Here is a 15216-nt window from a genome sequence, read left to right as displayed (position 1 = left end):
GAGAGGAGGAAGGGAAAGGTGGATGATAAAGGAAAAGAGCGGCTGAAGAACAGCAGGGTAGATGGCAGAGAAAGGAGGAAGTGGGAGAGAGGTTTTCCTTTTTTTTTTTCTCTTCCTCTCTTCTTGGTGGCTCAGAGAGAGGCAAAGGGTGTCCCTGAGCCCCTTCCTGGGGAAGGGGGCCTTCTTGGGTAGGCCCTTTGCTGAGGAGGGGTGTGTATATGCAGCCAAACAGCTCTTTTCTCCCTCTTCCCGAGGGAGCTGCCCCCTGCCTGCCAGTCACCTGCCAGAGCTATTTTTGGAATGTGGAATCTGGGTCAGAAAAAGAGGAGGGAGGGAGGGGGTGGGGGTGGCAGCGGCAGCAGCAGCAGCAGCAGCAGCGCTGGCAGCAGGAACGCTGGCCGGGTCTGCGTGGGCAGATGGGCAGTTCCATGTCCTGCCCACGGCCACCCCAAATGGCCCAGCCCCTGCCAGGCTCTCAATGCCTCCGTAACGCCTCACCCTGGTCTACCCACCCACCTGCATATGGCATGTGTGCATATGTGCCCATGTGGGCGTGACAAAGAGCTTTCAGGCTTCTTAGATCCTTGGGGGCTCTGAACAGACTAGGGGTTCAGACTCAGAGAAGGTAGGGCAGCCTTCTGAGCAGGGGTAACCCTGCAGGAGGACCTGAGCTGAGGGAGGGTGTGACCACAAGCAGGACCCCCATGTCAATGTTTTACACTGATCAAGGGGGCCATGGTTATGCCATGTTGTGCTGCTCACCACACAGACAGAAATGAATTATATAATTATTACAACAAATTTCTGGCAGATGGCAGTAAGGGGCCCTGTTCTAATAAAAGCTGTGCATCATGACAATTTTTAACAGATGGCAGTTAAGTGTCTTCAAGAGGAGCGCCCTTTCCCAACTCAGCACAAACGTACCATGCGGACCAGCTGCAGCTCTGGGCTCAGAAATGAAGATCTGGTGGCACGATTGTCCCCAGCGAGGTAGGTGGGTTTACCCGATAAGCAGGAGAGCATCAGAGGTTTGAGAAGATGGGGACAAAGGAGTCATAGTCCCTGCGGACACCTTAAGGGAGGGCTGACCAATGTTAACAAGGGGAAGGCTTCCTGGGGGTCCACGGGAGAGTTTTTTGGGAAGTGCTAATCTAAGATTTCTAAGATGCGATGGATGGCATGAGCATCTGAAGGAGAAACACATATACGTGAGAATGGGTGCAGGTGTAAGTAGACACTGGGTGTATACAGAACACAAGAATACCTGTGTGTGTGCCCGAATGTGTGTCTAATGGTACAAAAATTTGTATTTGTTAAGTAGGCAAATGGGAGAAAGATGGCTAGTCTTCTCACATAAAGATTTCCAGCCTCTGACACCTGACAGAGGGTCACCCTGAGGGGGAATTAACTCAGCAGCCGTGGCCTGGGTGCGAGTGGGCACAAGGAGTGCTGGGGGTGCCACGATAAGCACTTGGTCTGCTAAGTGAAAGTTCAGTGGTTTGATCCCATCAGTCACTCCACCAGAGAAAAGACCCAGATATCTTCTCCCATAAAGATTAGAGTCCAAAAGATCCCTCAGGGCATCTCTATTCTGTCCTGTAAGGTTGCTATGAATTAGGATCGACTAGAGGGCACTCAACTGAACAATATGAGAAGGTACATGAGTATATGACAGGGTATATGCCAGCAGTGCAGTTGTTGTTCCCATAAAAGCTCTAAAAAGAAGAGGGTGCCGTCTAGTAGGTCTTACCTGGCAAAACGGCATTCTGGAAATTCAAGTCTTAAGGTACCCTAATGTGTACAATGTAGTCATACTTAAGCCTAAGGCAGGAAGACCAGAGTGTGTTTAAGAGGAAATGTTGCTGTTAGGTGCTGTGGAATCAATACACAGCACCCCTATGATCTGTAACGTAAAAGCAAAACAAACAAACAATTTTTCTTGCTCTGCCCCTGTAAACAGCAGTACTTTCAGGCAATAAGCTGCTTAGCTATGCATAGACTATCTATGGGTTCAAGTTCATTTATTTGCATCAAACACCAGTTCCACTCTTGAAACTGTTTTCTCTCTTCCTGTAACAATGTGACCACAATTGCTTTTATGACTTTGTAGGATGATACTCAGGGTCAAGTCTGAGAACTGGTTATAACAACTACCCCTTGTTTGGCTCTTACCATGTGCAAGACTCCAGTGAGAACAGCTCTTCCTAAGACCTCTCTGGTTTATACTCTCAGTAATACAGATGGAAAAACAGCTTAGGTGGAGGATTAGCCAGTGAGAGTAAGCGCCATGCCCTCGCTCCGAAACAGAAAGGGTAATGCTTTTCCTTAGCCTTGATTTTTCCATTATTTCACTCAGTGACTTGGAGTTCATTTTTCTGGGGTCTGTCATGAGTTATCGTCAGAGGATTTAGAACAATAGTCAGGAAAGGTAAGTTATTTCCCACTGTAGATGTGAGAGAAAACTGTGAGCTCACCCCTTGGAGAAGGCTCAAGGAGATGCTGTCTTGTCCTTGCAGGAGGGGGAGATACAGCCTCTCCCTACAGACTTGCCTGCCTGAACTACCCACCAGGTGGTAGGGAGGGCTTCAGTTTGCCCTGACAACCAGCCAGTGGCTACTTGAAGCCCCAGAGCTCGATTAACAACTATGTGTCCCATTGCTCCAACCATCTCTTAACAGATGCCACAAGTGGCATCTATTCCTGTGATGCTAGTCTGGGCTCCAGTTGGCCAGTAGGTTGAGTCCTGGGGCCTCCAGCCCTCCCTCCAGTCTTGAGTAGCCCACCATGATTCCTCCTCAGGGTTCCCCATGGGCTGGCCCAACACACAGCCCCTTGGATCTTCTGGAAGAAGCCCTTTTCCCCCTCCACAGTGGACTCACTTGGAAGCGTGCGGCTGTTGCTGAGGCTGCCGGTGCTGGGCGGCGGGGAGAGGGACTGCAGGGAGACGCTGTCCTCCTCCTGCGAGCAGCCTGCCTGGATGGCCCGCAGGTAGCTGTGGCTTCGGGAGCGGAAGTAACCAGGCAGCTGCAAGTCGAGCGTCTCTGCTGCTGTAGACTCGGCTTCGCTGCAGGCTGACTCACAGGCTGCCTCGTACTGGTCACTCAGATCTGCTTCCCGCACCTGTCCCGGCAAAGGCAGGCGTCAGGAGCCAGCTCTGCCCATCCTGGGGGTAGGGACGCCTGGTGGTCAGCTCAGCCGCAAGGCTCGAGGCTGCGAGGTCTCACTTTGCAAACCCCCATCTTGCTCAGTGTGTGGGATGTGCAGATAAGAGCCCTTGAAGAAATACATAGTCTTTGTAGTGGGCTCTTAAAAAAGCCATCCTGCCTCTCTGGGCCTCAATTTTCCCACTTCAAAATGGAGAAGGAAGCTGGAATATTGTAGGATGTTAACAGGATTATTATCTCTTGTATGTTAACTGACAGTAGATTCTGAGGACATATTTGAGTTCAGATGGAATGAAGTATGTAATCAATTAGTGATAGTGGAATGTGGGGTGGTGGTGGTTAAGAGCAAACGGGTTGGCTATCGACTATCCTATGGTCTAATCCCGTTATTTTATTGGCAAAGAAATGGGACATCAGTGAGGGGGAGACTCTTGCCAGAAGCATGAATTGAGGAAGTAGGAGAACAAACATCCCAAAGGTATCTTTAAGGATGATTAATCTAACCCTGATGTGCAGGACAGATACAAAACAGGGATCTGGAATGGAGGCAGACATTAGTGATGAGGTTAATACAATAACCCAGTGAGAGAAGAGACGACCTGGAAGGAGGGGAGCGGAGTGAGGATTGATTAGTGATGTCTGTCACAGACAGTTCTTAGAATGGGGCCACGCAAGCTATTTGCTGTCTTGCATCTGTCTAATTCAATCTCATCTAGATGGTTCCTAAGTGAGGATACTACAAATCTGCGACTTTGCTTCTCTCTTTTACCCTCTAACAATACACACTTTTTAAGAGCTCTGAAAGATTCTATGTGATCGATGCCTCAGGCCCAATCAGTAACTGAGGACCACAGGGAATAGCCAAATATGGGCACTAGGGAAGGCCCCAGGAAAAGTCCTGGGCTAGACAGAGGATTCCATGGGACAAAAGATGAAGCCAGGCCTGGAGACCAGCTCTGACTTGGCTGTGTGACCACAGGTCATCAGTGTCCTCTCTGGGTCAATTTTTCATTCATCAGTGCAGACTGAATGTCTGTGTGTGTACTTGTCTGAGATAGCACAAGATGAGATGTCTCCCAGTTTGGAAGAGATGCTTGAAAATGTCTAAATCTGGGAGCTCTGGTGGCCTAGTGGCAAGAAGCTGCAACTACAATCCCAGAGGTGCACGGTTCGAATCCACCAGATGCTCTGCCGGGGAAGGAGGGGCAATCTCCTCCTGTACCAGTCAGATCTGATTTGACGGTACACGCACACAAAAATAATAAAATAAAAAAATTAAAAATAATTTCTTTCAAAACAAATAATAAAAATAAATATAAAAGATAAATATTGAAAAAAAAAGAAAATGTCTAAATCTGTGGTGCTCAAAAGAATGGCCACTAGCCCAATGTGCTTATTTAGATTTAAACCAAATACAGACGGTTCAAATCCACCAGATGCCCTGCTGAAGAAGGAGGAACAATCGCCTCCTGCACCAGTCAGATCCAATTTGACGGTACACACATAAAAAAAAAATTAAATAAAAATAAGTAAATAAATAAACCAAATACAGAACAGAAGTTAACATTTTACTTTCATTCAAACCTAAAGAGCCACTCAAGGCTCACAGCCACTATCATCACATGAGGAAGGCTGGTGGCACAGGGTGCTTCCATTAATGTTTATAGCCCTGGAAACTCTCGGGGGGCTGTTCTAGTCTGTTCTATTGGGTCGCTGAGTTAGGACTGACTTGATGGCAATGAGTTTGGTATAGCTACATTAACTACATTTCACTTGCTCAACAGTCACACAATGGATTGATTATAGGACATTTTCATCATCGCAGAAGAGTCTATGGGACATCACTGATCCATTAAAATACAGGTCATGTGGCATAGACAAAATATGGGGGGGATGGCATTCCAATGAGAAGCATTTCCCCCTCTCACTGTATGTCACATACAGGGGAGGCTCCTGGGACTGTCAAGGGCAGAGAGGCCTTGCACGATTTCAAGAATAGCACAGCCCCGGACCCACCCAGCCAGGGCTGGATCTTGGGTCCATGTATCCCTCATTGTATGAATCTGTGCAAGTCACTTAGCCTTTCTGTGTCCAAACCTATAAAACGAGGCTGACTGTAATCTTAATTTCATAGAGCTGTTGTCAAGAAAAAATAATGCGTATCATGTGCTTAGAGCTGTGTCTGGAAGAGGAAATCCCTGGGAGGGAGAGTGAGGATTTGTAAATGTGGGTCCAGATGTTTCCAGGCTCGGGGAGCTAGCCAGTGACCCAGTATGTGGGTCAGAACAGATGCCCCCCCACACACACCACCCTCATGCTGTGTATACTGACACCTGGCATCTTTTGCATCAGCCTATTGAAGTGGGTATTATTCTGCCTTTAGAGTAAGCTCAGAGGTGCCCGGCTGGCTCATTGTGGGCTCCCCAAAGATCTTCTGGATTAATGTGTTTAAGGGAAACTATGGCGCTGGGGAGAGAAGGATAGAAAGTACCAGTGGTTGGGTCCACATATGGCCTTGGATAAGTCCTTCGCTCACTCCAGGCTTTGAGGAGTTGATCTCATGCACCTTTCCTGCCCCACTTTCTGCTCTTAGGACTGGAGCCTGGGAAGGCAGGTTATCACTCCCAGGGCCAAGGTGGATGTGCCTCTGAAGGGACATCTTTTGGACAGCCAGACATGACCAGGAGTGGCACTGACTCCACCTACTGTGTAAAAACCACTGTCTGCATTTATGACAATATCCCATCTTCAGAGGCCTTGCTGGGGCTCTAGATGGGGAAAATCAGGGAACTTAGGGCCTGGGGGCTAAAGGCCAGTCCATCCAAAGAAACACCTCCCCGGGCCTGCTCTAGGAGATGTAGGGAACATCTAATAATATGAAGTTATTTTTTGCCCCATTCACAAAACCTACCTCAATCTTTGCCATTTTTAAGAGGAAACGGAGGTATAGAGAAGTAAGTAGTAAGGGAAGGTAGGAGAGGATTAAGGGACTGCTGTGGACCTCAATGTCACCTTCGCTGGTGGTGGCTTTCCTGGTGGGGGCCCCTTTCTGGCCTAAGGACCTGGCTTTAGACTGGAGAGTTGGGGAGTGAGAGAACAGCAAACATACTGACCTGCTGATCATGGCCAAACAACTGGGGGATCAGGGAGGCCTGTCCAAATATCTGCAGGAAAGAGAAGGGGGAAGGTTACAGAGAGACCAGGTTAGGGGACTAGAGTGGGTGAGCACTTGAGACCGGCTTGTCTAACCTCCTCCCCAGACTGGGTGAGGCCCAGATGCTAGGATGCCTTTCTTACTTGACTTCCTCCTGGAATAGGAGGTTCAGTCCTCCTGGACTTGGGGATGGCTGGGGGATTTAAATACTGTTGTTTACAAGTCCCTCTCCTGGCCTGCCCTCCCTGGGACCATCAATGCCCAATCTGTCACATTTAACTTCTCTGGACAGCCCATGAAGATCTGTTCACTAGGGATGGAACCTAGAGCCATCTCTCCCCCAGCCAGAGTCTAAGAATTCTAGTGCCTGGTGGGATAGGGGCTGTTTCTGGCAGTAATCAGAGCTCTGGGGACATAGTCTGGGCTGGGACAGCTCCAACTTTGATGTCACAGACACAGCTATGGGAGTGCGGGGAGCCACAAGATCCTCGTCCAGGAGACAACTGGGCCTGGGCAGAGGGTGGTGGGACAGACTACCCAGTCGGGCTCATTCCACAGCCTCATGTGTTATATGGCAAAGTTCCCATTGCCAGAATCAGGCAGGGGATGGAAATGGGCTATGCCTCAGAGACAGACAGATAGACACTGAGAAACCTGGAGATGAAGTTAGGCTAGAGAGACTCAGAGGAAGATAGAGCACAGAGGAAAACAGGTGGGATGAGAGAAGCTGACAGGACGGGAGACAGAAGGATGCCGGACATACAACCAAGACCTACAGGCCAGGCATCTGTCAGATGCTGGGGACATCATAGGGAACAGGACAGCAAGGTCCCCATTCTCTTAAGAGGGAGACAGTCATCAAGAAAAGGCGAAAAAAGATCTAACTTCCAATAGTAGTTAAGTGCAGACAGAAAAAGAAAGCAGGATGAGAAAACAATGCCTAGGGCTAGTTTGAGTAGCAGTCAGGGAAGGCCTCTCTAAGGAGGTGACATTTTGTTCTTGTTAAAATGTGAATGAAGAGTGTTTGTTCTTGCTAGAGGCAACGGCAAATTCAATGACCATGAGGCAGGGACAAGGTGGTGCACTGGTGTATAAGGGACAGAGAGGAGGTGAGAGGGTCTGAAGGAAGAGCAGAGCTTAGAGATCAGGTTTGAGAAAGAGGCAGAGTCTGGGCCTCATAGGTCTAAGCAAAAATTCTGGTTTTCTCGTGAGGTAAGAAGGGGGTTGTAGAGGGGTAGGTTAAAGCAGGGGCATAGTTTGGTCTGATGTACGTACACCCTTTGTAAGCTCTCTCTGGCCACTGAGAACAGACAGGAGGTGGCAGGCATGGAGGCCTGGCAGCTAGTTAGATGAGACTTGGGGCCTGGATGAGGGTGGCAGGAGCAGAGGGTCCTATGGGCTAGAGCCCTCTACCCTCCCTCACATCTAAGGTCCATCTCCTGTAAGTCTGGGAATGACAATACTGGGGACACGGGGATCAGAAGGGCTTGGCCAGGCCAGGAACAAGGGAATATTGAGGTGAAAGGGGTCCCAAGGCTTTCCTGTGGAGTCTGGCTGTACCTGGAAGCCCCTAGCCTCACTATGTGGCCAGAGGCTGGCATCTGTCAGCTCAAAGCCTTGTCTCCTTCTCCACATGGTGAGGGAGCCCTGATGTCTTAGCTCATCTTCCATTTGCAAACCCTACAAGCACTATTATATGGAAGAGGCTGGGGTCCAGGAAGGGGTACGGCAGCCCGAGATCCCTGCTCAGCTTTGCCTCCTCTGAGGAGCATGGATATGCCTCTATGAATCTCAGTTTCTATCTGTGAAATGGGGATATGGGTAATAAGGCCTGCCAGGCATCACTGGTGAAGGTTTAAAGAACTGGGGCTTGTAGTTTATAAATGAAGAACACAGCACAGCTGTCAAGAGTCAGGGCTAGCTGGACTCTGGGAGCCCAGCTTTTCACTGAATAGAAGAGGCATGGAGGGCCCCAGTGGACAAGCAATTTGCCCAGCAAGATAATAACAACACACTGACAGCTATCTTTTGCTGGGCAGGTTGAGTTGCTTATCTCATTTAGTCCCCCCAACCACCCTTTGAATTAGGAGTGATCACATCCTGTGGTCAATCAGGACACTAAAGCTCAGGGACTTTGGCTCCCTTTGAACTTGGGTTCCTTGTTTTCCTCTAGTTTCTGCTTTCCATGGCTCAGATACCAAGGGGAGGTGACAGTGCCCTGGAGACCCCATCTTCTACTTGGCTGACAGGCATCTTTCTCAGTTCCCTAATAGGCTGTTCCCTACCCACCGGGACAGTAGGTGAAGCACAGTGACACACACAGGCAGAAAGATCAAATGAATCACAATGCAGACATCAGGGGATCACACAACAGGGCCTGGACAGCTGTCCCCTTCCTGGGTGGAAGTCCGTGAGCTGACGGGTAGAGGTTCAAGGCCTCCCAGGTTCACTGACTTCCAGCTTGCTCAGCACTCTCACCTGGCTGATGCAGCTGGAGTCATTGAGGCTGTCGCTGATGGGGTTGTAGTCCTCCTCCCAGCTTGGACACTTGGAGGGCAGAAGCATGTCCACTGAATCCAGGCGGTCTAGACTCCTGGAGAGGGGCGGGTAAGAAACAGGGCTCATTTCAGCCTGGGAAACTGAGGACCAGAGGGGTAAGGACTGACCAATGTCCTCTAGTATCAGAGAGTAAAGGGAAAGTCATCTTAGACATTAAGAGTAAGGGGAGGGGGACGCGGCTTTAAGAGGTCTTGGCTATACCAGGAACATGGAGGGTTAAGTAGCTCTAACCACTTTTTATCCCCGATATGACCACGAGATGGCAGCACCAGCAAGCATAAAACTATTCCAAAGTCAAACTCAGCCTAACCCAATTTATTCAAGTCCCTCACCTCTTAAGGAAGCTCTGGTGCTGCAGTGATTGAGTACTCTACCGCTAACCAAAAGGTTACGAGTTCAAATCCACCAAATGCTTCAAGGGAAACAGTGCGGTAGTTTGTTTCTGTAAAGATTACAGAGTTGGAAAGCCTATAGGCCAGTTCTATTGTGTCCAGCAGGGTAACTATGAGTTAAGAATGGGCTTGGTGAGTTTTTGTTGGCCTTCTTCCCTGCTCATCAGGGGCCAGATACCTTGGCCTCAGGCTAGGCTTGCTCAAAGGGTTTCAGTTTTCCCACAAAATAAAAATGAGTTCCACTAGGTCCCTCAGGCTCACATCTCCCCAGACTCTTCCTCATCTATCTCTCTCACACTGCCTGACCCAGGGCCTACCTGACCCCTGCTCTGGGGATAAAGTCCAGCAGCCAAATGCCCAAAAATGAAGAGACTGAATTGGAACCCAGCTTCTTTGTGTGGTGATCCTGGTAAGCCACCACCTCCTGCTATGCCCATTTTCTCATCTCACCCTCATTCAGTGGGGCTGTGGTGAGATTCAGTAATGCTGATCAATGTACTGTTGTTGTTGTTGATTGCTATCGAGTCGTGCATGACTCATAGCGACCCTATGAACAAAAGACCTAAAGTCTTTCTATAAGTATTGTAGTTTCTCAAAGTTCATAAGAGTTTCCAGAGGCATGTTGTCTAGGAAGTGGATGCCACTCCTAATAGTTAACAGCCATTACTAGTATTGTTACTACTATTCTTACTGATTTCTTGTCATTTAAGACCTGTGCTTTGCCCATCTCCCACCTTAATGCCCACTGGTCGCTCACAGAATTCCATAATCCAGGACTAGAAGGGCTCTTAGAAATCATCCAGCTTAGCCCTCTCAATTAAAGTGGGAATACTGAGGTTCAGAGAGGCGGACACCATGTCTAGTAATATCTCCCGCTTCCCTGCCTTCTGCACCAACCAGCCGGGCTCTTGTTCTAAGTACACTGCACCCACCCTGTGGGTGCTAGTTAAAGAAGAGGAACAAGCTCATTCCCACAAACTCCTACAAATCTTAAAGCACCAGGCTCGACCTCCAAAGTAGGAATTCTTTGACGCTGGAATAACTCCCCCTCCCAGGTCCCTATCTTGGAGCTCAACATGTTTATCAGTAACTGAAGCTCTAGTCCTTCTCCAAGAAGTGCTGGTAAGTGTGATGGGCTCACTAACCTGAAGATGATCCCCAGGTGCAGCCACACAGTGGGGATGGAACTCACCTGAGGTATGGTTCCTGTGGGCTGGGTTTACCTGAGAGCTTCTCGTTGTGGGCAGGAAGAGGGCAGAGAACATGGCTCACCAGTGGCCAGGACTTAACTGTGGGTGGGATCACGGGACGGTTCACCAGAGGGCAGGGCTTTCCAGGGTCAACTCATCAAAGTGAAGGGCCATGAATGTGAACGCACCCAAGTGAACCTGAGGGCGGGTTCAGGCAGGGGGCCTGGATCTAAGGCTGGAAGGCAGGAATCAAGGGCACTGCGACAGCTCACAGCAAGCGAAGCTCCCAGAAGCACAGCTGCGAGGCTAAGTTAAGGGGTGCAGCCGAGCTTGAGGGCGGAGACTGCACGCGTATGGGCGGGACTCATCTGAAGGGGCGGGGCTCGGCTCCGAGGGCCAGAGGCCGCTCGGGGGCGTGGCTCAGGGTGTCTGAGGGGGCGGGGCCGCGCGCTCACCTGCGGGGGTTGCTCTGCTCTCCTAGCGACTGCTGCGTGGCCCTCAGGTAACTCTGACGCCGCGCTGCCGTCTTGGGTGAGGGCTTGGGGCTGCCGCCGGACTCGTCACTGTCCTCGTCGCCCATGGCCTTGATGTAGCTGCCGCTGCGCATGCGCCGGCACGGAATGGGCCCCTCGGCCGCGGCATCCGCCTCGCGTGGGGACAGCAGCGCCGTGCTCCACTCGCCGCCGCCGCCGGGCACCTGGGGGTGGAGGGTCAGGCTCAGCAGGTGGGGGCGCGGGCCACAGGCCACACTTCTTTGGGTTTCCCACCTCGAAAGAGAGCTGAGGGTGTGAACTCCCTCGTTCCCCACCTCTTAAGAGCTCAGCATCTGTGCTAACCTCATGTCATGGCCACCGCGCAGCAGCGAAGCAGGCCCTGGGCTGGGAAAGAAGAAACCTCGATTCTGGAGCTGGCTGTGCCACAACCTGAGTGGCTTTAAGCAGGTCCCTGTTTCTCCCCAGTGGCCTCTGATTTCTCCACTGATTCCAAGCTCGATTCGCCCCAGGCCAGGAACGCTACAGTCCCCCCAGTGGCCACTAGACCCTGAGTACCTACTGTGTTCTCATCTGTCACCTGCATGCTCTCAGTCCTGGGTCCTAGCCTGATCCTAGTGGAGAGTGGGGGTCCTCTGAGCTAATCAACATTCCTTATCCCCCAGGTGAGACCTGGACACTGTCAGGACATTACAGTGGAGGTTCACCCCGGGATGATATAACCACCTTTCAGCATGAAATGAGCTTCAGCCAGGCCCTGCACACACCTCACTGCATATGCATCTTTTTGTTGTTGTTGGGTTTTTTTTTTAATTTTTATTGTATTATTTTTACATGTACCGTCAAATCAGATCTGACTGGTACAGGAGGAGATTGCCCCCTCCTTCTCCAGCAGAGCATCTGGTGGATTTGAACCATGTACCTCTGGGATTGCAGCGCAGCGTCTTGCCACTAGGCCACCAGAGCTCCTTTTGCATATGCATCTTATGCAGAGTCAGCACTCTTCCCACACACTCCTCAGCAGGCACACCACACAGCACCGCACCTAGGGCACACACCACAGCCACTTCTATAAAACGCTCAACACGTACACAGCAGGTGCTCACCTCAGTCACACCTTCTTACATGCACATCGCAGCCACATCCTCCTCATACACACATGTGACCACATCTTGACATGTCTTCACCTCACTGTCCATCCTCAACATATGGTGTCCACCTCAAATTAGGACACACATTCATCATGGACCCGGGTACACATTTCAGTACACACACACACACACACACACACACACACACACAGTAGTTACAACACCCTCACAGGTGTACACTTCCCTGGCACGCTCATTGCCAGCAGCTGATTCCCAGCTGAGGTCCTACCTCGGAGAACTCTCTTAACCCTCCCACCAGCCCCCAGCTGACTGCCCATTAGGGCCCTCAAATTCTACCTACCTAAAATTGGCTTATCTCTCCCTCTTATCCTCACTTGTCCCCTTGGGAGCATGACCTCCCTGACTGAAACCTGCTCCTGCCCTCCTCCCAGGCCACTCTGATAACCCCAGTAGGCAGCATAAACCCCAGGAGCTCATAGTATTTTGAAGCATTTCTACACCATCAGACCAAACCACACCATTTTGCTATTCTGGGCGGGAGCCAGGTCACAGAGCACTCTCCCTAATGTGTGTCAGCCAAGGAAGGAGACCGAGAGCCACAAAATCCTAAATACTACATAAAACACTGCCCAGCTTTAGTTTCCTCATATGGGGGGTGGGGACCCCAAACCCAAACAAAAATTTAAAAACCCTTGCCCTTTCCACCATAGTCTCAGTGTCTCTGGGATCTTATACAGAACAAGGACTCAGGACTTTGTCAGATTAAAGCTCACCAGGTTAAAAATGCAGCCTGATGCGGGTTCCCAAAGATAGCCAAACCTGCTTGTGTATTCCTGGGGACAGGGTGCTCACTACCCACAGAAGCAGCCCTTTCCATTCGTACATGGCTTGAAATCTGCTTCCTGTAACTTCCACCCACAGCTGCTTGCTCTGCCCTTGAGAGCCCTGCAGAGGTGTGCAGCCAGGCAATGCCTTCAGCACTTGAGCCGTGTTGTATACCCTTGATGCAGAAGTGCCTCAATAGACGTAGCATCTGAAAGAAGCAAGCTAGCCCCCTAAACTCGGGGCGGTCCTCCATGTGATCTCCATCACACTGCTGTGACTGTCTGCTCATGCATCATTCTCCTCCCAGCCTCCTGACAACTAGCACTGAGTTGTGTTTATGTCTCTATTCTCTTAGTGGAGAGCGGGGGTCCTCCGAGCTAATCAACATTCCTTATCCCTCCAGCCCTCCCACCTCCCTCTCACATACAGTGAGCACTTCCCCCCTCTGTCCTGGTTCCTTGGGGACACTACATGAAAGGTGGTCCCTATCTGCTGGAGGAGACAGGAGCAAGGTTGACAATGAGCAGGTAATGCAGCTGGTCCTCTGATGGGGAGCGGGGCAGCACAGCTTCCAAGATCGGTCTTCCACAGGACGGGGGTAAGTGTGCTTTGGTGAAGAAGAGCCGCTGGACTGAGTGGACCACGTGGTGGATGTGGCCGGGACTCTTAACCAGGGCCTTTCCACACTGGGCTCAGATGGTCCTCATTACCATCTATTGAGAGCATGACCAGCAGAAGGAATTCCCTGATTAGCAGATGCCACAGCCTCCCAATGCTTAGCCCAATATGTGAGCAACTTCCAAGTGAATCTGTGGCACAGCTGGGCCTCCTCCTCATCCAAATCCTGACCCAACAGAAACTCACCTGCAGGTAATGGTAGGCTAGGCCCTGGTGGCAAGACTTGGACTTCAGCAGGCTCTTATCCAAGGTGGCCGAGGTCTTCTGGCAGACCTCATGGGCATGGCTGAGAGTCAAAGTGGACCAGGAGCCCCGCTTGACATAGTTGGTGTCAGTACCCACCCCAAGGCTGGGGCAGGCGGCCGGGGGCGCAGGTGGGGGCGGCGGCGCAGTCAGCTCGGTGGTGGTGTTCTTGGTGGCTTTAAGCATATGCCCGCTGATGGTGTTGTAGGCGTGCATGAAGTAGCGGGGCTGGGTGCGTTCTGGCTGGCGGCCAAGGGTCATCAGGCCGGAGGCTGGACCACTGCTCCGGAAGGCGCCACCTTCACCATCCAAGTTGTCATCAGAGCTCCACCAGCCTGAGATATTGGAGCGGCTCCGCCGTTTGGGCTCCCCGGCCTTGGCCCGATCCTTGCTTTTAGCCCTCCGGCCCTTGCCGTCCTCCAGGCCACCTTTCTTATTGCCATTGCCACCAATCTTTCCTGCTGTACCCTCCAGTGAGGGTGCCTTGGTGAAGAAGAGCCGCTGGACCGAGTGGACCAAGTGGCGGATGCGGCCGGGACTCTCACCACGAGCCTTGGGCTCGCCGCGTGGGAACTGGAGGGTGCTGAAGCCATCACGGTGAATGGGCAGCTGCTTCTCAAACTGGTCCAAGAGGTTGGCAGGCAGCCGGTTGATCTTGGTGGCCTGGGCGTGGCTAGGGAAGGGGCTCTCCTCTGGCACCTCAAAGTGGGAGTTGTAGTGGATGCGAGGGAAGGTGCTGCTGGGTGGTGGCAGCTGGTTGTTGAGTGGGAAAAGGCCATCCCCTGGCAGCGTGTTCTGTCCAGGGAAGCGAGGCTCGCGGGCAAAGGCCTCTGTGGGCGAGAGCAGGTAGGGGTTACGGTCAGGCCCTGCAAACAGGGGCTCATGTGGTGGGTCCAGGCTGTCGGAGAGGTGGCGAGGGCGGCTGTCTCCGAGGCCTTTCATGATCCCGGCCCGAGGGGCAGGGGCCGTCGCCCTAGCAGGGCGCCCGGGTCACCTCTCCCGGGCAGCAGCTATCCTGGGGAGAGAAGATAAGACAGGTCAGACAGCTGGACTGGGAAGGGACAGGGGTCTGGAAGGTCACCCAAACCCCACGGATCTCAGAAGTGGAAGAAGTGGAGATGAGCGGAGTGGCCAGCCTGAGGTCTTTCCCAACACTGTGGGGCCCAGGACAAAATTTCTACACGGGCAGATATTTAAGAATGGGAACTCAAGTGGGCAAACTTAAAATATGTTCTACTCTCCTACCTTGATGAATATATCTTCACAGTTGCTTGGAAAACCAGGTCAGAATTCTTGGTCTCCTCTGAATTCCATGTTGGAATGTGAGTGGGTGGGGGAGAACTGTCACCTTCCTTCTTTGACTCTGTCCCTCAGGCACCAGGGACCCCAGTCTACACATCCATGCTCT

General features: G+C 51.5%; 1 protein-coding gene across 2 annotated transcripts in view; it reads right to left on the bottom strand.

Moving 5' to 3' along the window:
• Positions 1-14823, bottom strand: part of DLGAP4 (discs, large (Drosophila) homolog-associated protein 4) — a 92513-nt gene extending 77690 nt beyond the window's left edge. The window contains exons 1-5 of one of the 2 annotated variants that reach the window (XM_006881497.1): positions 13752-14823; positions 10915-11156; positions 8797-8911; positions 6278-6328; positions 2880-3120 (exon numbers count right to left, since the gene is read on the bottom strand). In XM_006881497.1, the coding sequence (XP_006881559.1) occupies positions 2880-3120; positions 6278-6328; positions 8797-8911; positions 10915-11156; positions 13752-14750 (1648 nt within the window). In that variant the 5' untranslated portion in view covers positions 14751-14823. The remainder of the gene's footprint in view (positions 1-2879; positions 3121-6277; positions 6329-8796; positions 8912-10914; positions 11157-13751) is intronic. The other variant, XM_006881496.1, reaches the window with a different exon arrangement.
• Positions 14824-15216: the final 393 nt, after the last annotated feature.

The sequence above is a fragment of the Elephantulus edwardii genome, unplaced genomic scaffold (genome assembly GCF_000299155.1).
Source record: "Elephantulus edwardii isolate Elephantulus edwardi_28Jun2011 unplaced genomic scaffold, EleEdw1.0 scaffold00015, whole genome shotgun sequence".
Classification (NCBI taxonomy): Eukaryota; Metazoa; Chordata; class Mammalia; order Macroscelidea; family Macroscelididae; genus Elephantulus; species Elephantulus edwardii.
Note: the sequence above shows the minus strand (reverse complement) of the source record. Positions and strands in the feature narration are given on the sequence as shown.